The sequence below is a fragment of the Coloeus monedula genome, assembly GCF_965178545.1.
Source record: "Coloeus monedula genome assembly, chromosome: 27".
Taxonomy (NCBI): Eukaryota; Metazoa; Chordata; class Aves; order Passeriformes; family Corvidae; genus Coloeus; species Coloeus monedula.
This window is the reverse complement of record NC_138807.1, coordinates 3527129-3553253: the sequence shown is the minus strand read 5'-3', so window position 1 is coordinate 3553253 and position 26125 is coordinate 3527129. Positions and strand designations below refer to the sequence as shown.

At 50.9% G+C, this 26125-nt stretch overlaps 2 protein-coding genes across 2 annotated transcripts; both read left to right on the top strand.

Annotated features, from left to right (window-relative positions):
* The first annotated feature begins 5357 nt into the window (after positions 1–5357).
* Positions 5358–19711, top strand: SIN3B (SIN3 transcription regulator family member B). The gene is made up of 19 exons (XM_082298035.1): positions 5358–5468; positions 6127–6233; positions 7016–7169; positions 8258–8521; positions 8912–9055; positions 9264–9386; positions 9860–9949; positions 10194–10312; positions 10947–11154; positions 11781–11897; positions 12251–12489; positions 13014–13197; positions 13424–14018; positions 14501–14670; positions 15196–15369; positions 15660–15752; positions 16039–16133; positions 16556–16760; positions 17126–19711. Exons 1-19 carry the CDS (start codon positions 5364–5366, stop codon positions 17354–17356), a joined length of 3417 nt encoding a protein of 1138 aa, XP_082154161.1. The 5' UTR covers positions 5358–5363; the 3' UTR covers positions 17357–19711.
* Positions 19712–24027: 4316 nt separating this feature from the next.
* F2RL3 (F2R like thrombin or trypsin receptor 3) lies at positions 24028–25868 on the top strand (the record flags this gene model as incomplete). The annotated part of the gene is made up of 2 exons (XM_082297688.1): positions 24028–24115; positions 24799–25868. 2 exons carry the CDS (start codon positions 24028–24030, stop codon positions 25866–25868), a joined length of 1158 nt encoding a protein of 385 aa, XP_082153814.1.
* Positions 25869–26125: the final 257 nt, after the last annotated feature.

Genomic DNA, 26125 nt, shown 5'->3' with positions numbered 1-26125 from the left:
TCCTGGGGCAGATACAGCCCAACGATATTTCTAATTATCCATCTGTTATGAATGAGATGCAAGAAACACAATAAACAGAGCAAGGAGGAGAAAACCTCTATTTCTGCAGGAACCCAGCTTGGAGACAAAGGCAGGAGGAAGGTCCTGTGCCTTTGTGCTCGGCCATGCCCCAGCCCCATTGGCAACTGCTTCCACAAATGAGGGGAAAGTGGGTCATTTTGTCGTCAGGACAACAAAAGCGCACACTGACCTAGATATGTCTGCAGGAACCTAATCTTGCTCCTGGCACAGACCACGGGGTTCAGACAGGACCGGGGGTTCCAGCTGGGGAAACACCGCACATAAACAAGCTCCAAAATATCCCTTTTCTCTCTGTGGCAGCAGGAGCAGCCTCTCCCTCCTCTCTGTGTGTCATGGCAGGCGTCACAGCGATGGCACTTGGTCCTGATTGCCAGCTGCTGGTGGCAGCTTCCCAGGATGGCTCCATGATTGTCTGGAATATGGAAGTTTTTGAGATGCTGCACATCCTTCCTGGACACTCTGCTGAGCCTTCTCCACTTTTTGAGGCTGGAAAGCTGTTTTGATGCCTGAAAAGAGCTGTGACAGCTTGGCAGTCAGAGCTTTAGGCACACAGATATGTCCCAGCCATAAGCACTCTCCTAAATCCCAAAAGCACTGAGAATTCCTCATTTTGTGAGCCCCTCTTATTTTATAGCTGAGGTGAGGTGTGTGGAAATGTTTGAAAAAGGAACCTGTGCTTTTTCTGCTGCCATAGATCACAGTCTGCACATCTGGAATTTGATTTCTGGCAGAGCCAGGTTTATTATCCAGGATATGCATCCCAAAGAACAGCCCTCACATCACCTTCATGTGGATGAGGGGAACTGGATTGTATATTTTTCTTCGGGTACAAAGGTACAGTCAGTCTTTAGCTTAAAGGTGCTGAAAGAACCACAGCATTGCAGCCACAGCCTTGAAGGTTGAGGACAGAAAAGCCACCTCAGGCCTCGCTATTCCTGTCTCCTTTGCCACCTCTTTCTTAGGTCAATGCTCCACACCTGGGGACAGCAGAACTCATCTTCCAAATTTTTGGAGAGATGAGAGATGTGTGGATGTTTTCTGCAGTGCTCAGCCCCAGGCTGCTGCTTGTGACTGTGTCTGAGGGAGGAACTCTGAGTCTGTGATGCAGCAGCGCTGGTGAGCTGAGATCCCAAAAGCATCTCTCAGGGCTGCAGGGAGAAACACCAACATCCAGTGTTCTGATCCAGAGGCAAGGGAGGATGACAGTGGGATTTAGTGGGGGATCTCTATCCATGGTACACATCTGTTTGTTCAACTTTTTAACTCCATTTCTTGTATTTCTTATAATATCCAAAGGTTTGATAAGCCGGACAACAGATCTGGTTGCCTGGCCTTCCTTCTCCATTCCAAACAGAGCATCCTCCTCAGACTTCACAGTTCCCAAATGGAGAAGCAAAACTCCATCCTGCTGCACTTTATAGCTTTGCAAGCGGCCAGAATGAATTTCACTGCTAATGCCTCTTTCTTTCACTCAGCTGTCCTGGCTTCATGTCTCACTCTTGCCTTTTTTGTGCAGATCTCTTCTGATGAGGGCAGTCTGCCCAAGAAGAGTTCTCTCTGTGGTGGTGGCAAAGATGAATCTGTTCTCACTGCAGGTTTAGTAGCTCCCATTCCTTAGGGAAGTGCTGGCAATAGCTGCTCTCTCAAATGCCAAGGGTCCTTTCAAAGGGGCCAGCATGTGGAATTTCCTGTTGGCCTGGCTTTATTTAACTCTTCTACTTAAGGGGTCACAAATTTTGGGTGACATTCTCTTTGTGAAGAGGCAGAACATGCCTGGGCACCAGGAGCCCTTTCTCTAGGGAATGAGACGTAAGCAGTGAAAGGGACTTGAGATGATTACATTTCACTGTTTCTAAGCTTGCCTTTGGGCTTCTCTTGAAGGAAATAGAGGAATTAAATCATAAGGACATGTGGTTGAAGGGGATTGGAAACTTCCTTGGCTCAATAAATCAGTAACTAACATTTTATTGTTGTAGGCTTTAAGGAGTATGTGTGAGTATACCTGGCAGATCCAAAGGGATTCCACAGGTTCCTAGAGACAGATTTGGAACACGAAGGAGTAGCTCCTATGGCTGTTATCTCTGCTGGCAACTGCAGCCTTGTCCCTGGCTCTCAGGCTGCATCTGTCCAGGCAGGGAGGAAGGAAGGGTGGGCAACTTCCCAACCAGGGGCATCTCTTACAAATCCAGCTCACAGAACATGCCCCTCATTCAGGACAGGGGTTGGGTTGATCCCCAGCAACCTGTGTGGATTTGCAGGCCTGAATATGTTTCTAGTACTGCCACACTTCTAAAAAGATGACCCTTGTTTTTACTGCTTCAAGTCTTTCTGTTCCCCTTTTATTTTTGATCTTGAGTGGAGAGAACTTTATCCATTCATGGGCCCAGCCTCATGTCAGTGTGTGCCTCAGGCCTGAAATACAGTTTCATTTCTGAAATGTTTTAAATGTGAACTCCTAGAAGCTGCCTTGCTACCCAGCTGTGGGCAGGAGCCAGATCTGGAGCACACACATCTGGAGCACCATCTCTTGCCAAAGCAACAGGTGAAAAGCCAGCTCAGCCCAAACTAGGCAGGATCTAATCAGGCACCTTTGAGAGCAGAGGAAGCCCATGGCTGAACAGCTCCAGGTGCTGCAAACAGAGTAAGAAGGCAATGTTTGGCCGACTGGCATTAGGCTGTTATCATCTGACAGAGACTGCTCCTTCCTGCTGCTTTAAAGCAAGAGATTTTGGGAAAACTGTTTGAGGCATGGAGAGCTTTTAAATCTCACCTCCAGAGATTTTGTCTGGAATAGCTTGTGACAGGTGAAAATCTGAAATATGAATAATAAGGAATTTCACGGGTAAAGAAGCCAACCACGAGCCCCGACATTCAGAGTAGGAACAGTCTCTGATTGCCTTGTTTTACAGGTGAAGGGTGTGACACACTGGACACATCTGCCCACGTGAGATGCCCCAGCCAGATGCTGGCTGAGCAAAGCCGGCTCCTTTTCATGGGGCTGATCTCTGGGACAGTCCTTGCCTCCCCACTGAACTCCAGGCAGGATGTCACTTGCATCCCACCTCCAGAGCCACAGAAACCAGTCAACCACATGGCAATGAGCAGGCAGGAGACGCAGTTTGCCATAACACACGATGATTTAGTCCTTGCAGATCCATGCCCAGTGATCCACAGGCCCACCCACACTATCAGAACTCAGATCCCTGGCTCCCTGATCTCCTTGGAGATTACAGAGTCATCTACAGCAAGGCTAGCAGGGATTCAGTCCTTCAGGACTGCCCTGGGGCCCAAGGGTTCCCTTTGGAAGGTCACAGAAGCAGATCTCCTGCTTGGCAAGCAGCCCCAGGGAGCAGCAGGCTGGCAGTGGATCCGATGATTCCCTGCAGTGTCTCTGGGACTTGGAGCTCTGTCAGCAGCAACTTGAGCTGGGCTATTCTGAGGCACCACAGCACTGAGTGTCAATGGTCAGTTACTGCCCCGGGCTGCCAGGGAGGATGGAGCTGATTCCCAAGGAGAATACCCAAATCCTGTCAAACTGAGAGGCACAAGCTTTTCCCAGCATCCAGGGCTGGTTTGGAAGCATCCTTACAGCTGGATACACCACCCAGGTGTTGGGTGCTGTCAGTGGCTGAGGGCTGGTAACTCTGCTCTGACAGAAAACTCAACTCACAGGAGTTCTTTGTCTACGGCTCTTTCTGCTCATGTCACCAGGGTGAGACTCATGGCACAAACCAGGGAACAGGAAGAGACTTCTCAAGTTAATAACAGTAACAGAAAACAGAAATTGGGCCAGCTCAGGAGAATCCAGGAGGAAAAAAGAAAAAAGTGTTGGAGGAGGTTGGATCAATGCTGATTTTCTTTCACACACCAAGGATGTGTCTGAGCTACTCCTTTCCACAGGTGGAATAAAGGGCTTTACTCTGTCCTACCAGGTTCTCTTTCCTGCACAGCTGTGAGTGCTTCACAACCTAGGAGCTGTATTTGGCTCCCATCATCCTTCCAGCATCACTACTGTAAAAAATATTCATTTTTTATTTATATTTTTAATCACTGAATACTCTAAAACATATCCACTTCAACCTGTATTTACCAGCACAACAATCTAATGCCAACCATCCATTTTCAGCTCACATCTCTCAGGCCTTTGCTGTGCCTGCTTCTCCAGAGATGATAAATATGTGTATATTGGGTCACTGGATCAATCCATCACAGTCTGGGATGTTGCAAGTGGTGAGCAACTGTGAAAGAAAAAGTCTGTATTAATTTAATCCTTCCTGTATTAAACAGGCCTGTAGCATCCTTCATGTTGTCAGAAGGGAAACAGGCCAGAGGGCAGCAGTTTGTGCAAGCATCAGAACAGGGGATGGAATACCAAATCCAGAGGCAGTGTGTGACCATCCTGCCTGGAAGCTGCAAACAGCTGGAATATTCCAGCACAATACAGAGAAAAATATTCTGGGTTCAAATACCAGCAGCACCTTTAAAGGCAAAGCAAGAAAGACTTCTGCACGTCTCTCTTATGCAAATCATCTGTAACGCTTTAAGGAAAAACAAGCGGCATATTTTATCCCCCCTCTCCTTGCTCTAACTCTGTTTCACTGAGTTCAGATTGCCTGGTGACAGGAACCACTGGAGAAAGTGGCATATTTTAAGCCCACATTTATCCTGCTACCCCAGAGAAACCCTTGGCAGTGAAGGGCTCCCCGAAGCCCCCCATGGCTCTTCCAACCCCGGCTCCTCCACACCCCCGGCTCTTCCAGCCCCTGGGGCTCCCCCAGCCCCCATTCCTCCAGCCCCCCTCGGGCCCCCCCAGCCACCCCATGGCTCCTTCAGCCCCATCTGAACCCTCCACCACCCCCCGGCTCCCTCAGCCCCACACAACCAGAGGCAGTTCCTCCAGCCCCGTCAGCTCCAGTCCTCAGCTCCCGGTTCCTCCAGACTCCCTGCGATCCCGCAGCCCCCTCAGGCTCTCGCAGACCCCCCGGGGTCCTCCAGCTCGGGCCCCGCAGGCCCTGCTCCCCCTCAGGCTCCGCTGTGGCCCCGGCGCTCCCTGAGGCGCTCCCTGAGGCGCCGCTCCCGCCGCGGCGCTCGAACGGCCGGAAGCGGCGGGGGGGGCGTGGCCACGCGGGGCGGGGCGGTGCAGAGGCGTGGCCTATCGGGGGGCGTGGCCAATGGGGGCGCTGGGGGGGCGGGCCGCGCCGCGGGGGCGTGCCCAGGGCCGTGCGCGCTGACGCAGCGGCCGCGCGCGCCGCCGGGGCCGTGCTCGCCCGCCCGATTCCAACATGGCGGCGGGGGGCGGCGGCGGCCGCGGGGCCGGCGGAGGCAGCGCCCCGCGCTGGGGCGGCGGCGGCGGCCGGGCCGCGCCGCACGAGAAGCTGCCGGTGCACGTGAGTGCGGGGACAGCCCCGGCGGCCGCGATCGCCCCTTTCCCACCCTCCCCGCCCCCGCGAAGGGCCGCTCCTCGCCCCCCCGGGACGGCCCCGCCCGCCCCCACCGTGACCTGCCCGGCCCCGGCCGCGGTGCTGAACTCGCCCCCCGGGGCTTGTCTCTCGCCCGCCGGTATTGGGGGGTGTCCCTGGGGCTTGTCCCCTTCGCGCCAGGGGCTCCCCCGCCCTCCTCCGCTGGTTCCGTGGGGTCCCCTGGGGCCGCGTCCTGTTCCCCCGGTACCGTGAGGGCTCCCCGGGCCTGTTCCCCCCTCCCCTGGGCCGTGCCCCGCTCCCCGGCCCAGCTGTTCCTCTCTGGTGCTGCGGTCATCCTCCCCAGGGACCTGTTCCCGGCTCCCCGGTACCGTGCCCCCGTCCGTGCCTTGGCACCCCCCCAGTACGGGAAGCCCACTCTCCCCAGTACGTGGTGCCCACCAGGGCCTGCCCTCCTCCGGCCCCCTCACCTGGTACCGAGTGCCCTTCCCCAGAGCTGTGGGACTCCCCCGGGGCTGGTTTCCACCCGCTACAGTGTCTTGAGGTGCCCCCGCCCCAATTCTGGGGCCGTGGGGGTCTCCAGGGCCTGTTCCCCCTGCCTGGGTCTCACCGTGTTCTCACCCCACAGGTGGAAGATGCACTTTCCTACCTGGACCAGGTGAAGATCCGCTTTGGCAGCGACCCTGCCACCTACAACGGCTTCCTGGAGATCATGAAGGAGTTCAAGAGCCAGAGGTAAAGCCCAGGTCCTGCATCCTGGGGTGCTCTGGGGAGCTCCTCAGCCTTTCACAGAATCACAGAATATCCTGAGCTGGAAGGGACCCTCAGGGATCCTGAATCCAGCCCCTGGCCCTGCACAGACACCCCAACAACCCCAGCCTGGGCATCCCTGAGAGCGCTGTCCAAACGCTCCTGCAGCTCTGGCAGCCTCGGGGCTGGGCCCATTCCCTGGGGAGCCTGGGCAGTGCCCAGCAGCCTCGGGGGGAAGAACCTTTCCCTGAGCTCCATGGCCAGCCCTGACACAACTCCAGCCACTCCCTCAGCTCTCACTCAGCCTTTGTGGGGTCTCTCTGCCTGTGCAGGGCCCCCCAGCCTTCACCCCATCATTCCCCCTCTGCAACTCACTGGTTTGTCCCCCAGTGGTGCAGTCACACAGAGTTGGAGAACTTCTGCCCATCCCATCATTTTCCAGAGGTGAAATCCACAGAAGGCAAATCTATTTTTACTGTCCACTCTGAGATCTTGAAAATAAGTGAAGCAGCCTGAGCACAGAACCTCTGGCGTGGCAGCCCTGGAGGTGGTGGGTGTCCTGCCCCTTTGCCAACCTGCACACTCATCTCTCCTCTCCATGGATAACATTCCCAGGGCGAGGTTGCAGTGGTCATTCCATCTAACTGGGCTAATTTTTTTTTTAAAGAATTGTATCCCTAAGTTACCAGATGCTTCACAGCCCTCTGGCATTTTCTGGGCTTGTGTTTCTGATTTGGATGAAAGTAACAAACCCCTCTCAATTTTAGCATTGACACACCTGGAGTCATCCGACGTGTTTCTCAGCTTTTCCATGAGCATCCTGACCTCATTGTAGGATTCAATGCCTTTCTTCCTCTGGGCTACAGGATAGAAATTCCAAAGAATGGGAAGTTAAGTATACAGTCACCTCTGAATAGTCAGGTAGGTCACAGAGCTCTTGTTCCCTAAATAAACTGTTCCATGGGTCACTGGACATGTCTGCACAGTTTAGGCTGTGGAGATTTATGTGTAGTGCATGTTGCTGAGGTGTTTAGGTGGTTTTCAAAGCCTGTGATAATGGGTGTAATATAAATTTAAATGTTTATTCAAAGAGTCATAGAGTGATTTGGATTGGAAGAGACCTTAAAGATCACCTAGTTCCCAATTTATTCTCAAACCTGGTAGTTTGACTTATACAGGAATGATGATTCTGCATGAATACACCACTTCAAGACCAAATATTTCAGTCAGATTTGGAAACTGAAATTGTCATTGGCCTGACATTGTTAAATGGGTTCCCAATATAGGTTGTAGGCAGTGACAAATTTCAATGAGAGATCCTGGAAGAATTGCACTTCCAGTCTTCCACTGATAAACCAGGAGACTTGTTTAGGCAATAGGCAAAAGTACACAGAACAGTCATTGAATTGTTTAGGCTGGGAAAGGTCTTTAAAGATCATGGAATCCCCATCAGGTACTGTTGGTGTGAAACACATCTGCTGGGGTACAGATGGATGTTGCCCCTGCTTGTTTTTTGTTGTTGTGTGGTTGTGGAGCTGAAACAGAGCCATAAACTGAATTCTGCTGGTAAACTCGTGGTTTAACTCCAGTTAGTAGCAGGAACTACCTTTTAGATCTCAGCTCCTTCAAATCTCTCTGCTGCTTAGGAATTAACATCTGTAAGGGCCTTATGTTTGATACACTGCTTAAAACTGCAGTTCCTCTGCAATAACCAGCGGTAGCAGGACCTGCAGTGGGGGGTGTTTGGTGCAGCCTCTCAGGTGAGGCCAATAAGGCTGTGACAGCCACAAGTCAGGTGGTTCCTACACCAGGGAGAACTTAGGGGGTTATTTTAACTGATGGAGTTAATAAACCAGGTAGGGAAATTGTTTAGTGACTGAAATGCTTTTTCTTCCTTCTTCATGTGACAGTATTTTTTAACTGGAGATCTTGCCAGCACTGCTGCTGGGTTGTTGTGGAGCTGGTCCCTGATCCTTTTCCAACACATCTCCTGTGTCCTGTGCCCCCAGGTGCCCCCAGAGCCCATTCCCAGCACACTCCCTGGCAGTGGGCTGGTCTTGCACTACTCCCAGGAGAACTCCCACAACCACAGCGACTGCTCCGAGGAGTTTCGGCAGCAGCTTCCCTACAAAGAAGATAAATCCCAAATTCCCTTGGAATCTGATTCCGTGGAGTTCAATAATGCCATCAGTTATGTGAATAAGATCAAAACACGTTTCCTTGACCATCCAGAGATTTACAGATCCTTTCTAGAAATTCTTCACACTTACCAGGTAAAAAGCCTTCCGTGGAAGAGGCGGTGGGTTGGCATTGGAGCTGTTGGAGTCGTAGTTGTCAAATTTAATCTCTGTCTGTTGAACAGACTTAGAGTCCCAAGGACTGGTCTTTATCCAGCAAATACCTTGTAGATATTCACTGGAAATGACAAAAAGTGTGAAAATTGTGGAACTTTTCAGAGTGTAAAGAGGTTGTAGCCAGATCTGTCTTTACTCACTTTCAGCTGATTTTGTGATCCTGTGTGTGAAAGGAGGCCCTGTAACAACCTGGGGCTGGCTCAGAGTCCTTTCAAGTTCTGTGGCGTTGGTGTTTCTGGCTCAGGATGAGTTTTCTGGCAGAGTGAGGTATTTTTTGACTCTGTTGAACGTCTGTGTGTATCTTTTCAGAAAGAACAGCTGAACACCAAGGGCCGACCCTTCCGGGGCATGTCAGAGGAGGAAGTGTTCACTGAAGTGGCCAATCTGTTCCGGGGACAGGAGGATCTGCTCTCAGAGTTTGGACAGTTCCTCCCAGAGGCAAAAAGGTCTTTGGTACGTGCTGAGAGCAGGGCAGGATACTGAATGCTTTGTCTGCATGTAGAATATGCAAAACGTGGGAAATCATACAGCCAGTAACGAGCATTGCTCCTCTTCATTGTTTGGATTTTCCCAGAACAGGTGACTTAACCACATGCTCTGTGTCCTGTTAAGATTCTTTATTTGAGAGAAGAATGTTGAAATCATTATTTATTTACTTCAGTTCACAGGAAATGGACCATGTGAAGTGAACAGTGCCCAGAAAACTGAGCATGAGAAGAATCTGGAGCACAGCAAAAAGCGATCCAGGCCACTGCTGCTGCGTCCTGTTTCTGGCCCAGCAAAGGTATCTTTCAGCAAGTAAAAACTTAAAATAACCTGATATTACTTGTGCTTAGTAATTGCTGAGATAAAGGTGTCATGAGTAGTGTCTTTGATGTATGTAGGTGTATGAAAAACAAAATTTTGAGTTATTTTAATTACTGTAGAAAAAGGGAATTTTTAATGCATGCTTAAATGTGTGTAGTAACATGTTTGATACTAAATATCACAACCTTCTGTACTAAGTATTGGCCCTGGAAAGGGACAATTTATTGCTTCTGTGCAGAATCTCAAGTGATTCTCTTTTTTTGTTGTTTCTTCTTAGCTGGGAGACATTTGACAGAGATTGCTGTGAGGACGTGACACAGCAATGCCAGGTCACTGCTGGGGAAATGCAGGGTCTCAGCCTTTGCAGGGAGCTGTTCTGTGTCAACAGAGTGGAATTTGATGGCATTTGAGTCACAACATGTTAAATATAACTGCTTGTTCTTTTAACAGAAGAAAATGAAGCTGCGAGGTACCAAAGATCTGTCAGTTGCGACAGTGGGGAAATATGGGACGCTGCAAGAGTTTTCCTTCTTTGACAAGGTCAGTAATTGTTCTTTTCTCACATTTTTGGACTTATCTTCAGCCTTTTATGTGGTTGGTAATTGGTTGGTTTTGTGTATAATTTGTGTCAGCACTTAAGACGTTCCCTGACTTTTCAAGGGGTAGAGAAAGACCGACAAAAGTAAAAATAGGTGGGTTTGGAAGATGACTAGACAGATAATGAATAATTTTCTAAGTACAGGTGGCATTCAGGTGATGTGGTCATCTCTCCAAACTGCTGTAGGTGCGCAGGGTGCTCAAGAGTCAGGAGGTCTATGAAAATTTTCTCCGTTGCATCGCTCTCTTCAACCAGGAGTTGGTCTCTGGTTCTGAGTTGCTCCAGCTTGTTACACCCTTTTTAGGGTAAGTTACTAACTTACTTCTCTGCCCTGTGGTACTTTGTAGGTCCTACTCTGTTATTTTTTGGACACATTGTGAACTTTGTTACTGAAGTTTTGGATTTAATTTAGAGCTATGTCGTGGGTAGCGCACAAGAAATTAAATGAACGTTAATCCAAAAGGAGGAGTAATAAAATCTGAACCTTTAAATTTATCTGTGCAGCTCTTAACGAGTATTGTGAGGAAACATTTTCCTCTGTCTGTTCACACTCCCTGTTTAATATCTCAAAGTGTAATGAAGGTATAAACATGAAATCTGAGAACAGGGCTGTGAGAAGGATAAATAGCTCCAGCTCTGCTGCGAGCCTCCTGAGCTGTTTGGCTTGCAGCAGAAGAGGGAGAGTCAAATGGCAAGGATCAGTTTCTCCTCAGGCACTTTAGGGGAGCATTTGTGTAGTGAAGGGAAATTGTTTTCCTGCCTTAAGTAAAAAAACCCTTAAAGCAATTCAGAGAGAATGATAACAGAGGTGAGATGTTGGTGAAAGATTTCTCCCTGTAACGCTGAGTTTGTTTAGATATTTCTGCCTCCCTTTTATGACACACATTAACCACTCTAAAAATGTCACAGTGAAATAACAAAATACTTGTGTTTTTGAAGGAAATTCCCAGAACTCTTTGCACAGTTCAAGTCCTTCCTTGGTGTGAAAGAGCTTTCCTTTGCTTCTCCGCTGAGCGACCGCTCCGGGGATGGAATGAGCCGGGAAATTGATTACGCTTCCTGCAAACGCATCGGATCCAGTTACCGAGCTCTCCCAAAAACCTACCAGCAGCCAAAGTGCAGTGGGAGAACAGCCATTTGCAAGGAGGTACTTTGGGGTCAGGCTGTTCAATCCCTGAACACACATAAATTGGAGTGCAGCCATTTGCTCCACAACTTCTGCATGTGGAGTCCCCTCTTCAGTGCTGATTCCCTTTACTTAGCCAATTTATTGAAATAGTACCCACATTTTACTAATTTTATCTAAACCCATCTCAAATCACATCTTTAATACCTTTCAAGTCTGTGTGCAGACACAAATGTGTTCCTACAGACAGAAAAGAATATTAAATACCCTGGAATAAACTTTTTAGCAGTGGGCCAGTATGACCTTTGGGAGCAATTTTTCTCTGGAAGAGCCCTGTGAGGCACTGCCTGAGGCCCCATTCCCACTGTTGTGGAGAGCTCTGTCTTCTTTTTTTTACAGTTGCTGATCACTGCAGAGTGATCTCTGTGTGTGAAGTGATAGTGAAGGTGTTTTTGAGTTTTCTGAGCAGCAACCCAGCAGTTCCACACAGACCTCAAATCTGGGGAGCAGTGACCTGGGAATTAGGTCTGTAATGTCCTACAGAACCTCAGGGAAGAACTGTGCAAAAAGATGAGAGAGAAAACCCCATGAGAACAGCTCTGGGCTCACAAGGCCCTGCTCAATGTCGTGTCTTTGCACTGTTGCAGGTGTTAAATGATACCTGGGTTTCATTTCCATCCTGGTCTGAAGACTCCACTTTTGTCAGCTCCAAGAAGACTCCCTACGAGGAGCAGCTGCACCGCTGCGAGGACGAGCGCTTTGAGGTACCTGTGCTGCTGAGCTCCCTTTCTGCTTCCTCAGAAAGCAAAACCTCTGGATTTTGCTGAATTAATTGGTGGCCAATTCCTGGAAGTTCTATTAGCGTTTATTGGTTTGAGATGGAGTTTGGTGTGTTGTGCTTGGAGTCTAATAGTTCTTCCTAGGCATGAGTCCAGTTCTAAATTGCATGTGACCTTTGGGAGAACTGGCAGAGGTCTGTTTTCCAGTAAAAACCTTCCTGATGCTTCCTGGCTCCACCCATGGGGCTGGAACACCTTCCACAAACCTGGGCTGCTGCTGCTCTCCGTGTTCCTGCTCTGCCTGTTCTGACACTGTGTTTTCTGGGAACTCTCAACAGCTGGATGTTGTCCTGGAGACCAATTTAGCCACAATCCGTGTGCTGGAGAGTGTGCAGAAGAAACTGTCCCGCCTGACCCAGGAGGATCAGGAGAAGTTTCGCCTGGATGATTGTTTGGGGGGAACCTCAGAAGTGATCCAGCGCCGGGCCATCTATCGCATCTACGGTGACAAAGCACCAGAGATCATCGAGAGTCTTAAGAAAAACCCAGTTACTGCTGTTCCCGTTGTTCTTAAGAGGTAATTCCCACTGTTCTGTGTTCTTTAAGAAGCTGATAAGGGATTTTTAAAGCATTTTTAAACAACAGGACAAGAGGACATAGCTGCAGGCTGCTCTACTGGAAGTTCTGGTTGGACATCAGGGGGAATTTCTTCACAGGAAGGGTTGTTAAACACTGGAAGGGGCTGCCCAGGGAGGTGGTGGAGTTGCCGTCCCTGAAGGTGTTCAAAAAACAGCTGGACATGGCAGTCAGTGCTCTGGTCTGGTTGTCAAGGCAGTGACTGGTCAAAGGTTGGACTCAGTGATCTCAGAGGTCTCTTCCAACCTAAATGATTCTGTGATTCTGTGAACTGTTTTTTGTAGGTGTTTTTTCAAAGGATGAGTTGTTATCAGCGTTGCTGCTTTTTCAAATTTATTTATTGCTTCTGGGAATAAATTCCAGTTTTCCACTGAAAACTTCTTGCTGCACCACAGCTGGCTACATTGAAATGTTTGGGGTGTGTTTCTGTGCCTGTCTCCCTGAACTGACTGTTCATTTATGCAGATTGAAAGCAAAAGAGGAGGAATGGAGGGAGGCCCAGCAGGGCTTTAACAAGATTTGGAGAGAGCAGTATGAGAAGGCCTATTTGAAATCCCTGGACCACCAGGCCGTCAACTTCAAGCAGAATGACACCAAAGCTCTGCGCTCCAAGAGCTTGCTGAATGAAATTGAGAGTGTCTATGACGAGGTGTGTATGACAGGGAATGACCCCTCCTCCATGCCCTTCCTTGGCAGTGTGACCTAGATGTGTGCATGGCACCTGGGACCGTGTGGAAGTGGTTGGAAATTGGGAGATTTCTTGGTCAAAAACAGCTGTCCCAAGCACAGTGTTAATACTGGCTTATTTCTCCTGGCAGGAATGGCTCTTGAGCATGGATTGGAAGGATTTTAATCTATTTGTCTCTTGATTATAGCATCAGGAGCAGCATTCAGAGGGAAGGAGTTCATCCACGAATGAGCCTCATCTTATCTTTATCTATGAAGATAAGCAGATTTTGGAAGATGCAGCATCTCTTATCAGCTATTACGTGAAGAGACAGCCCACCATCCAAAAGGAGGATCAGGCAACCATCAGGCAGATTGTGCATCACTTCATACCTGAGCTGTTCTTCTCTCAGCCGCCTGAGCACAATATTTCTGAGGAATCAACAGATGAGGACAGAGAAAACCACCAGGGGCAGAACCTGGATACTCCTGAGCTGCGCAAAAAACACGTGCCTGGGCCTCCAAGCAGTCCTTTGGAGACCAAAGCAACCTTCTGTGATGTTACAGCTGCTGAGCCCCACAACACCCTGGATGATGTTTACAGCCTCTTCTTTGTCAATAATAATTGGTATTTCTTCCTCCGCCTTCACCAGACTCTGTGCTCCAGGCTCCTAAAGATTTATCGCCAGGCCCAGAAGCAGCTTCTGGAATATCGGACTGAGAAAGAGAGAGAGAAGCTCCTCTGTGAAGGGAGGAAAGAAAAAACCAATGATCCAGCCATGGAGCTAAGACTGAAGCAACCAAGTAAGAATAATGCAGGGCTTAGTCCACTCTTAATGCCCTGGTTGCCAGTGCTCCATTGTGTATATCTGGGTAACTGGGACCACCTGTGAGGGGTGTGGAGGTGCAAACAACTCGTATTTGTGAGTTGTGGGCACAGCTCCTTTAGCAGGGCAGTCAGTGTGTCATGGGCTGGTTCACAGAGACTTCCTGCCAGCCCACTGTGCTCAGGTGTTCTCAGGTAGGAATTGCAGGAATTCATTGTAGGAACCCGTCACTTGGATTTACAATGTAAACAGCCCCACAAGGAAATAGTTATTGCCCAGGGCTGTCCTGGAAGTGCACGAGGGAAACTGTCCCAGCCTCTCAGGGGACCTGGCAGGGAACTGCCTGTCTGTAATGTCACTCTCTGGGTTTCGTGGTTCTTGAGCAGTGCTGCCTCTTGCACTGCTTGACTTCACTCTGCATTTTCTGTGTGTGAAATGAATGCCCTTTCCCCTGGCCAGGTGAGGTGGAGCTGGAGGAGTACTACCCAGCCTTCCTGGACATGGTGAGGAGCCTGCTGGACGGGAACATCGACCCCACGCAGTACGAGGACACCCTGCGGGAGATGTTCACCATCCACGCCTACATCGGCTTCACCATGGACAAGCTGGTGCAGAACATCGTGCGCCAGGTGAGGGCTGTGCTGGGGCTGCACATCACCCCTCACACACAGCCAGGCTTCTCCCAGTGCCCTGCAGAGCAACGGGGCACTGAGCTTGGAGCAAATTCAGGGAAAAGTTCTATCTGACAGGGAAACGACCCAGTAGGAGTTTAGTGAGAGAATTCAGCTTCCATCCAGGGACCACCTATGGGGATTTACTCTTTCTGGCCTTTCCCAACATTTTTTGAGTTCCAGTCTTTTCAAAATTCTGCCATCCCCAAAATACATCTAAAGCAACACAAAAAATGTCCTGTTCTTCTCACTCAAATCAGTCTTCCAGCTGTAGTTTTCTAGTTAAGGCACATCAGCCCTTCACTCTCTTCTGTTCCTTTTATTGCAAACTCATGAAAAAGAGAGTGAAATGTGGGAAGTTTCTGGAGTTTTCTGCTTCAGCTGAGTGTGATGCCATGCTGAGTTTTACACTCCTTTCATGACACACTAGAGTTAACTCCTGGCCCAGGCCTGCTGACTGAATTCCCCCTTTTTTAATGGAAGCTTCACCATCTAGTGAGCGATGACATCTGCTTGAAGGTGGTTGAGCTCTACCTGAATGAGAGGAAGCGAGGAGCTGCTGGGGGTAATTTGTCATCCCGCTGTGTCCGGGCAGCAAAGGAGACCAGCTACCAGTGGAAGGCTGAACGGTGCATGGCAGATGAGAACTGCTTCAAGGTAAGACCTTGCTGCCAGGGAACTTCAGAAAATCACTGAAAAACTTCAGAAAAATCTCCCAAGTGGCACTTGACCTGGCAGAAGTGGGTTTGGAAGCTCCAAGGTGAGAGAGTGAGCAATATGGAGAGAAGGTACCAAAATCAGAGCACAGACAGTGAGGGGACATTGTGGCTCACTGAGAAGCCCTGCTGGTTCTCTCCTAGCTTCTATTTGTTGTCCAAATGACTTGTGAATATGCAGCTTTTTATTGTCAACCCCTGCAGCAAATATTTTCTGTAACTTTATCACAGGTCATGTTTCTCCAGAGGAAAGGACAGGTGATCATGACCATTGAGCTGCTGGATACAGAAGAAACGCAGACAGAAGATCCTGTGGAGGTCCAGGTAATACCACAGTGACCATGGAGTCTGTGTACCACAAAGCAGATGTCTAAGAATGCTTTCCCTGCTTTCTTCTTCCAAAATGTGAGACTTTGCCAGGAGGACAAGTTTGCTTGGGAGGTGGGCAGGTGACTGTGGGGCTGTCGCCATTGACAGAAGTGGTGTATTAGCAAAAGAGTTTCAACATAAATCAGCCTCAGAATAAATAGCTTGGAAAGAAACAAGTTCTTTGCAGTGATGTTTGTCCTGATGAGGTGAAATCTCACTTGAATTGGTCTCCCTTGTGTAGCACCTGGCAAACTACATGGAGCAGTACGTTGGGGTGGAAGGAGCTCCCAACAACCAGAACGATGGCTTCCTCCTGAAACCGGTCTTTCTGCAAAGGTGAGCTGCTTCCTGCCCTGAGCCACACCTGCAGCAGCTGCTGCTGCCTCCTCCCTGCCCGTGTGCCAGTGGGTTTGGGTGATGTGCCAGTCCTGGGGAAATGCAGTCACTTTTGAGGGGCTGCTCCAGCCCAGTGAGCCGCACAGGGATGCTGAAAGAGAAGTTTATGACCACTGCACTGAGGTTTGTTCATGGAACTGTGTTTGGAATGGAGCAGGATGGATTCTGGATGGGATTCTGCGTCTACTTTGTTCCCATTTCACTAAATATTTGTCAGAGCTTACTGAGGAACATCCCAGAGAGAGCCTAAAAAACGAAACATGCAAATACAAGTTCCATACTTGCGCTGTGAGCCCTGTCAGATGAGGAGAATGGATAACCAAGTGTGTGATACATGCTTTGTCATGCTTGTTTTGTTCCAGAAACCTGAAGAGGTTTCGCAAGTGGCAGTGCAAGCAGGTGAGGGCCCTGCGCAGCGAGGTCAAGAGCTCCTGGAAGCGGCTGATCGGGGTGGAGAGCGCCTGCAACGTCGACTGTCGCTTCAAGCTCAACACCCACAAGATGATGTTCATCATGAACTCCGAGGATTACATGTACAGGAGAGGAGCTCTCTGCAGAGCCAAGCAGGTACATCTCCCTTTTACTCCCTGTGCAGCCCGGGCAGTAGCAGAAGTTGAGGGTGGGAGCCAAAACGCAGGGACCAATAATTCTTGTGGCTGAATTCCTGCGAGCTACACCCAGAAGCTACTACTGTGTGTTGGGTGTAGCATGGAGGAGAGCTGGTAAATTCTCTGTGCTTTGGGTTAGCTTAGCAGTCTTTACATGCAAATTTTAAGTGGGAGTGGCAAACATTAGGAAATAGAGATGGTTAAACGCAGGTCTGTGGTTTCCTGTTTGTGTTGTGCCCAAAGCATTGCACATCTCAGGTAGAGCTGAGGGCTTTGGCTTTTCCCCCAGGAACCTCTCAGTGATCTTCACTGTCCTGCTCTCAGGTCCAGCCCGTGGTGCTGCTGAAGCACCACCAGCAGTTTGAGGAGTGGCACAACCGGTGGCTGGAGGAGAACGTGTCCATGGAGGCCGTGGATGTGGTTCAAGACTGGCTGATGGGGGACGAGGACGAGGAGATGGTGCCCTGCAAAACCACCTGTGAGACAGTGAATGTCCACGGGGTGCCAGTGAACAGATACAGAGTGCAGTACAGCCGCCGTCCCGCTTCACCCTGAGCACCCAGACGAGTCAGAGCATTGCTGGTGAAGCACATTTACTATGAGAATAGTGGTGGGAATGCAATGTATGTATTAATGATATTTATCCAAACAGCATTTTACTTTGGATTATCATGTATTTTCCATATGGCATAGACTTGTCTCCTTGCAGTGTAATCCTCCAGCCATCATGAAGAGACTTTTAAAAGCTTTTATGGGAAGGGGGCTCTTGGCATTGCCACACACTTTTCAGTAGTTTCCCGGCTTTAGGCCACTGCTGACCAGCTCAGTGAGGGGGTGAACTACCACTAGTGGCTTTGTTGGAGAGGTGGAGCTGGGCTGGTGCTTGAGCAGATGCTGGCAGCTGCTTCCACTTCGAAGGGTTTAATATTCCGTATCTTCCTGACTTTATGCCATCTTGGAGCCTGCAGAACTCTTCACTGTAACCTGGGAGTGCCAGCAGGGCTGAGAGCCCCTGGCACAAGGGGGGCTTTGTTATCCCTGTGAACCAATGAGGCAACAAATGACTCTTGTTCCTGGTGCTCTGGTGAGAAAAATGCCAAAACTGACACGAGGATGGCCAGCACTCCAGGCTCTGACCCTCCCTCATCAACCAAGTGTTCTGGAGCATGAACTGAGGGGAAGAACTCTGAGCTGTGGTGCTGGGATGGGAGTGATGCCCAGCTGAGGCCCCCCAGCTGCCGGTGTTGCTTTGGGAGCTGAGGACCTGCTGCAGACTCTGCCTTCTAGAATATCCACGGGGAGGAATATCCATGGGGAGGAATATCCATTGCGAGGTCTGGCCTGGTTTTTGGATTTGTGTTTTGCATGTTGGTGGGCAGCTCCGGAGCTGGGCGTTTCCCGGCGTCTCCCTGTGCATGCCCGGCCTCCGGCGCTCCACGGGGCTGCACCACGTCGGTGACATCGGCAGATGGAGCTCCCGGAGCACAGCTGGGAGCTGAGCTCTGGCCCTTGGACTCCTGTTTCTGCTGGGTCAGCACAGGCGCTGGGTTTGCAGGGACGCAGGAAATCTGCGAGCAGCAGTGTGAGATCCAGCCGCAACCATCCCGGACGAGCTTTTCCACTGCAGCAGCCGTACTGCTATCGAAGCTTTTTTTGCCGTGAAACCTAACACAGCCTGCCCTGATCTGTGCAGAACACTACACCTGACTTAATCTAGTGAGAAATCAAGGAAATTTACTCGTGTCTGTCCTGCAGCCCCACTGTGACTTCACTCCTGTTTTTCAGGGGCCAAGGGCAAGCACGCTGTCCGTGGAGTGTATTACAAACATAATGTTTTGAGGTATACCCAGCCTCCTTTCAGCTTTGCTTCCAACTTTTCCCTGGCTTTTGGGGCAATAAACCCCCACCCTGAAACTTTCTGTGGCTTTGATTTTTAGGTTATGATTTCTGCCAGACCTAAGGAGCAGCCTGTAGGATTTGTCCTGGGTTATTTCCACTGTACGACATTTGGTTTCGCAATTGTCTCACTTGACAGTAGAAAAATTGGCCTTTGGGGTACGTTTAATAGAAAACTGTCCTGAGTCTTTGTCTTTTCTGCAAAATAATCTGTGGGAGGGAAGGAGGGAGGCCACTCTCTGGCATTCGTGGCCACTTGCACAACCACTGCCAGCAGAGACTTTTCATCAAGAACCCGTGTTCTCCTCATCTGGGTCTCTGCTAAACTTTGGTTCCTGAAATGATCTGAAGGTTCTTCCCCTGCCCTCGTTGCAGGGAGTGATAAGAGAGCACGTGGCTCTGCGAGGGCTGGGGGGAGCAGGGGGACAAGCCCAGTGCAAAGCACAGTGTCCCCCTTTCCCTTCCAGCCAGCTCACTAAAACACACCTCAGTCCTGCTCACCTCTCTGCTGTCTCCCAGTGGAGATGACAATTGTGCCAAATTTTATGGTTTTATGATAACAGAAAACTGTTTACTAGAAAATAGATGGCAACTTGTGGCTTAAAATGCGTTTGATTCCAGGTGTCCCAAGGTGGGCACCACACCTGGGCACTGTCCTGTTCCATCAACCCATTCTAAGTGTACTTCAGGTATTTTTAAGCATCCTTATTTTGTAAACCTTAATTTATAATCTGAACTGATTAGGCAAGACTTTTGCCCTTTGCAGTGCTATTGTCTCGAAGCTGAGAGCAGCAAGGGATGTGAAGGGAGTAACGGGCAGATTTGAGAGGGGCTTGTTCATGTCTGAGGGTCTCAGCTGTGTATCTGCACGACCTTGAGTCAAGAGTTTGTTCTTCCATTTGTTTGAAGGATCTTTGCTTTTGGGCTTGTAATTGCTTTGCCAGCTCCTTGAATGTAGTTTTTTTTATATTTATTTGCACATTCAAGTAAAATAAAATACTGATTTTAAAAGTCTGCAGCTCTCACTGTTTTGCATTTCTTTTCAACTAATTTAAACTTTGTGACAACCCCCAGAATTGATTGGCTCGTACCTGAAACTGGATTTTAAATGGTAGAAAAATGCAATTGAAAGGTTGAGCGAGCAATTCCTGGACAGGCTGCAGGATGTGCTGATGCAGCTGTGTGTCAGCAAGTGCTGCGTGAGGGTGTGAGCACTGCACTCGTTAATGGAAAAGGGAAATACATTTCCTGCAAGCAGCCCCCAGCAGCGATCCCACGCAGGAGCTGGGGCTGCACTCATGTGGGAGCTGCCAAAACCTTTCCTGGAGCCCGTGGCTGGAGGGGAGCAGGGAGTCCAGGGGGTGGCACAGTTGCTCTGCCACAGAGAGGTTTCAAAAGCAAACACTGGAACGGCTGGAGCTGGGTCAGGGCTGGCCATGGAGCTCAGGGAAAGGTTCTTCCCCCCGAGGCTGCTGGGCACTGCCCAGGCTCCCCAGGGAATGGGCCCGGCCCCGAGGCTGCCAGAGCTGCAGGAGCGTTTGGACAGCGCTCTCAGGGATGCCCAGGCTGGGGGTGTTGGGGTGTCTGTGCAGGGCCGGGGGTTGGATTTGATCCTTGTGGGATCCCAGCTCTAGGACTGTGTTGTGCCAGGCAGTGCCTTCTTGCAGCCTGGTTCCTTCCTAGCAGCACCTTTGCCAGAGGTGAGGCACAGCCCAGGCCTGGCCCCAGGAATCACACACTGAACACAACCAGGGCTCAGGAGAAGGGACTGATTCCAGTTCCCAACCCCACAAGCACATCTGCTACAGGTTAAGACAACACAACTGCAACCATGAAAATAACCCTCCACCCGCCTTTCCCTCAACCTCCCCAAATTCCTGGGTAATAACATGTTTAACTGTGCTCCCTGTGAGCTCTGCACGACAAATGAATGAGTGGATTTTGCAAATTGAGCCGTAGTGATGTGACCCAGAGCTGATAGGAGTTTCCTTTACATCATCCCCAACACTTGCGTTGCCATAACAAAAGGCAGCTCTGCTCTCTGTGCAGCCCCCTGGTTGCTCACAGGGAAACAAGTTGTTGTTCTCCCAATAACAATCCTCTGGTGCATCAATTGCATGGAATAATTTGATTAAAATGATGGCAGTGGGGTCTCAGAGGACACAGCCCACTTTGCACAAGTCTTCTCTTGGCCCTCTCATAAAGGGGATGCTCCCTGTGCTCGAGGCGAGGGACAGCCAGATGTGACATAAGAGTGCTTGGAGATCTCAGCGAGGGGACAACTCTGGCAACAGCAAACAGCTTAAAAATATCCTTCAGGTTTGCAGGATGGAATAGGTATCAATAGTTTGCTCAATTGAATTCAGAGTTGCTAAAGGAAGTACCTGAGTTCAGCATTTAACATTCCAGGACTCTTTTTACGTATTTCCACATCACAGGGATGCACCAGGAGAGTCGGGGCTGTGAACCAGTGAGAGAGTCTAGAACTGTGTGTGAAAACATAATTAGAGGTTTTCTTCATGTTTTAGCCATTGCTCTGGATTAGAGCTAACTCCTTGTACCACCTGTTCAATTTGAAGACTAAATCAAAATCTAGCAGCTCTTAACCTGTGCTAAAGAATGAATCTAAAGAGTCCTGGTGCTGAAAAGGGATGATGATGATGATGGTGATGATGATGACAATGATGATGATGGCTGTGTCAGGCCAGGTAGCCCCCACCCCAGTGCCACTATCTTGCTGAGAAAGGCCCCCCAAAAGCTATTCCAGAACAGTGAGTGAGTTTTAGGGGTGTTGATAAGCTTCAACCATTCCTGGAAAATGCCTTCACATGGACTTTTACAGTGTGAAGTGAAAACTGCAGGCAAGCAGAAGAGCAGTTCTGAGAAACCTCCCTCCTCAGAAGCGCTGCAGCAGCGTGAGGCTGAGCAGAATGTGCGGAATCACCCAGGGAAAAGGCTGGGCGGGACCCCAGAGGAACAGGAGAGCCGTGGTACAAGCAGGAGGGAGAGGCAGGGGCATTCCCTGGAGCCATGGAGAGTGTCAGGCAGGCCCAGGGAGAAGGAGGGGACCTGGCAGTGTCTGAGATTCGAGGGAGCCTTGTACACACAGAGCCTGCAGAGACAGCTCCGAGCTGCTGCTCAGGAACCCTCTGGAGCCGCTGGAACGGAGCAGCAACAGCGAATCCCATCACTTACCCAGCGCCGTTTGCCCTTCCAAGCCTCCAAGATGTATGGGACTGGCCAGGTGGTGTCCGTACCCTCCCTCTGAGCTCTGAAATCCCCAGCCCGTTTCCAGCATTACATCTTCTGGGTTCAGAGCCCCGGAATAAAAGAACCCCTGCTCCCAGGAGATGATCTATTGCACAATGAATTACTTTAAAACCAAATTGTTACCCCACAGGGCAGGGATCACACGACTTAAAGAGATGTTAACAAGCCGTGACAAACCTCTGGCATTAGAATTTTCAGGCAAGCTGTTCTGCATCTAAGGCAGTCACTAAAGATCACACAGCATCTGAAAAATGAAGGATGCAGCGATGAGTAACCCCTCTCTGCTCCACTCCAGGGACCTGCCCATAGGAAGCAGGGCTGTGATTTGCACACTATCTGAACCTGATTATGGCTAATTTTTTGCATACAGAGCATGGAAAGGATCCTGGCTGAGGCATGGAAAATATGTGGCCACATGAGTCATTCTGTAATGGTTCATAAATCCTGAGAGAATCACAAAAGCAAAACATCTAACATTGCATCTTCCCTCTCCCTGCCAGTGGAACTCCACCTCTCGACATGCTCAGCACAAGGATGTGGGAATATGGTGAAAGCAAAGGAAATAGGATCATTTTCTCCTTGGAATAGAAGAATCTCATCAAACAGCAGCCAGGCTCAGATTTTCAACCTTCACAGAAGAGGCCATTCATAAGGCGAGGAGAAAGAAACGAGCTGCTCCTCAGGTTGCCAAACCAAATTTACAGTTCCTACTGCCTGGGCTCCAGCTCCTGTCCTTCCTCCCCTGCAGAGCCAGGCAAGGACTGCAGAGAACAGCGCAAATCCTCTCTAGCCATGACCTCCTGTCCCACTGGCCTGCGCTCTTGATGGCCAGGGCCACGCTGAGGCTCTGACACGGGAGATGGGAGAGGATTTGGGAGCAGAGCAGAGCACAGAAGGGACCTGCCCAGGGGGTCAGAGAAGGGGGGACCAGGCAGCAAAGGATCTGGAAGGCTCAGGTAACATCTGCCAGCCCCTGTTACAGCATTATCTGAGCTGTCCTCTGGGCACAACCAGCAGCTCCACATGCTGCTCCGAGTTCTCATCCCAGGCAGAGTAGGGATTGTGCAGGGTGGGACTGCTCAGCTCTGGGAAAAGACAGCTTTTTGTGGGGCAGGAGTGGCTGGAACTCCCCGTTATCTCCCCAGCAGCAGGGGCTTCCTGCATGCCCTTTGCAGGCCCCTTTCCTGCTGGATGGAGCTGCTCTCCCTGTCCCAGTGGTTATCAGCGGAAGCAAAGCGTCTCCCTCACTTTGCCACTTGCCCTTGGTGTGCCACAGTGCTCCTGCTGGTGCTTTCAAGTGCAAAGAGCTTCAACCCAGAGGACTTTTAACCATCCTCTGCAGTAAAATCAAGAAGGTGCAGGAGCTTCATCCCCTGTTTAACCAGGAAGATGGAGCAGGAATAAAAGAGCAGAACTCCAAAGGGCCCAGCCTGACCTGGAGGCTGCAAGGCTGACACAAAAACCTTCCATTGCCAGAACACAAGTCTGCAGGAGCCCCATGTAATCCCTGGGAAGTCTATGTGGTCTGCAGCTCTGATATCTGGGATATCTTCCTGTTTGTAGTACCAGAAAGTGTTGTGACTCAGGGTTTGGGAAAAGACCTCGGATCACCCACAGAGCCACTTGGGTCTCTGTAGTGGAAGGACGCTCGGCGCTCCCACGGGCAGAGGTGCACGGGTTCTGTTTATGTCCAAAATGCATCAAACCCGATCACATTTGTTATTTCCAGGAATATTCCGGAGCAGGAAGGAGACCCAGATGAGTCACTTGAGCCACCATCTCGCTCTGAGGATGAAGTGCAGCCCTGAAACACTTTGGGTCTGGATAAATAAGCCCCTCCCAGTCCCACATTCTGACGCTGGGCTTGTCCAGCCTGAGCTCGGGCAGCCCACGCTCGTGCCAGTGGTGACAGCCCCTCCATTCCCTCATCCTGCCCAGGATAAGCCCCGTTGCTTCCGAGACTTAAGGAGCAGCAGGAGGAAATGCGTAAGCAGGGTCACTGATGCTGCTGTTCCCACACAGTTCTGGCACTGTGGTGGGGCACTGGACCCTGCGCTGGGATGGGGACCCTCGGGAACAGGCGGCTGCCACACAGGCTCCTGCTCTGCTGTGCCTTCTGGGGACTCTGCCTGGCCTTGGACTATGATGGTGAGTGTGTGCCTTTGGGTGCAAAGCTGCTGCTTGTTAAAGTACTGGGTATTTGGGACCTTTGTAAGATCCCTGAAAACTTCTTTTTTTAATGAGTTCACATGGGGGGATGCTCTGATTGAACTTGGTGTGGGCTCCAGTTGAAGCAGGAGCTTGACAGAGGTGATACAGCAGAGAAAGAAGCTGGGGTGGAAGAAACTAGAAAGAGAAAGGAAAAATAGAGGAGCAGTAAACCAGAAAGGACTTGAAAGCCAAATTTTTAGCTAATTATACTCCCAGAGCCACGACTTTACACTGGAGTGGCTCCAGACCTTCGGATTGTTGTGAGAGCCAGGCAGAGGAGTTGCTCCCTGGCTTCCCAAGCCTGCTCATGGCTGTACAGGGGAATTGTTCTCTGGCTTCCCAGGCCTGCTGATGGCTGTAGAGCATCACAGTCCATTGTGAGCTGCGAGAAACCACAGGGAATCGGATATTTCTCAAAAAGGTGGCTGAGGGTGGCTCCTGCACACCTAATTCTGCCAGACAGCTTTTTCTGCCCATCACACAAGAGCCTTTCCGGAACACTGCCAGTTGCAGGGACCCCAGCAGAAAACAGCGAGCAGCCTTTGGGGTGAGCTGGGCGTGCAGCCTCCAGTCGCCAGCCTGCTCTGCTGAGTGAGTAACAGGCTGCCTTCCTCTCCCAGATTACTCTCAGAACAGCACCAATGAACAGGCCACCACCCCAGAGGTCACCCCGTGTCCCCGAGCCATCCCGGGGCACCAGGCCACGGTGAACAATGTCACCTACCTGCTGATCCCCGAGGCCACGCGAGCCCAGCTGGGCAGCGCCGTCACCGTCCGGCTCATCCCCTGCCTCTACAGCCTGGTGTTCCTGCTGGGGCTGCCGGCCAACGGGCTGGCCCTGTGGGTGCTGGCCACCAGGGCCGAGCGCCTCACCTCCACCGTGTTCCTGATGAACCTGGCGGCCGCCGACCTGCTGCTCATCTCCGTGCTGCCCTTCAAGATCTCCTACTATTTCCTGGGCAACCACTGGCCCTTCGGGGAAGGGCTGTGCCGCCTCACCACGGCTTTCTTCTACGGGAACATGTACTGCTCCGTGCTGCTGCTCACCTGCATCAGCGTCGACCGCTACCTGGCCGTGGCTCACCCCTTCTCCTCCCGCGCCTTCCGCACTCCCACCTTGGCTGCCGGCACCTGCGCTGCCGTCTGGCTCTGTGCTGCTGCCCTCACGCTGCCCCTGACCCTGCAGCGGCAGTCGTACCCCCTGCTCGGGGCAGGCCTCACGCTGTGCCACGATGTCCTGCCCCGGCACGAGGACGACGGGTTCTACTTCTATTACTTCGTGGTGCTGATCGTCTGCGCCTTCCTGCTGCCGCTGCTGCTGCTGGTGCTGAGCTCGGCCGCGGTGCTGCGCGTCCTCCTGCGCGGGGGCAGCCGCTACTCCCACGCCGTGAAGCTCACGGCCCTCGTGGTGCTCACCCTCGTGGTTTTCTACACCCCCAGCAACGTCCTGCTGCTGGTTCACTACTCCAGCCCCTGCTCCAGGCTGCACGGCCGCCTGTACCTCAGCTACATGGTGAGCCTGGCCCTCAGCACCTGCAACAGCTGCGCCGACCCCTTCGTCTACTACTACGTGTCTGAGGATTTCCGCGAGAAGGTGAGGAGGAGAGTCTTCAGGAGCAGCAAAAAAACCACCACTTCCCTAAAGACCTCCAAGGAAACGCTGCCTCGTTCCAAACATTCGCTGGCGTGAGCCTCCAGCCCGGCTCGCTGCTCCCAGGGCACTCGTAACACACAGTGGGGATAAGATGAAGGCGAGACTGGAATTCCACAAGTTTCACCCAGAGCAGCATTTCCCAGGAGCTGAGTGCTTTTCCCTGTCTGCACAGGGATAAGGCTGAATAAACCCGAGCTGTGGGATTCTTTGCCCAGACGAGATGCTGAGTGCTGGACACATCCATCCTTTACTGGGACACTGCCTGCAGCTTCTCAGCTGGCCACACACCACCA

Excerpts from the sequence above, each read along its gene's own strand:
- SIN3B (XM_082298035.1), top strand. The coding sequence starts at position 5,364 with ATGGCGGCGGGGGGCGGCGGCGGCCGCGGGGCCGGCGGAGGCAGCGCC. Across the intron at positions 15,753-16,038 it reads AAGATCCTGTGGAGGTCCAG|CACCTGGCAAACTACATGGA; the intron begins GTAATACCACAG and ends TCCCTTGTGTAG. Across the intron at positions 16,134-16,555 it reads AAACCGGTCTTTCTGCAAAG|AAACCTGAAGAGGTTTCGCA; the intron begins GTGAGCTGCTTC and ends GTTTTGTTCCAG.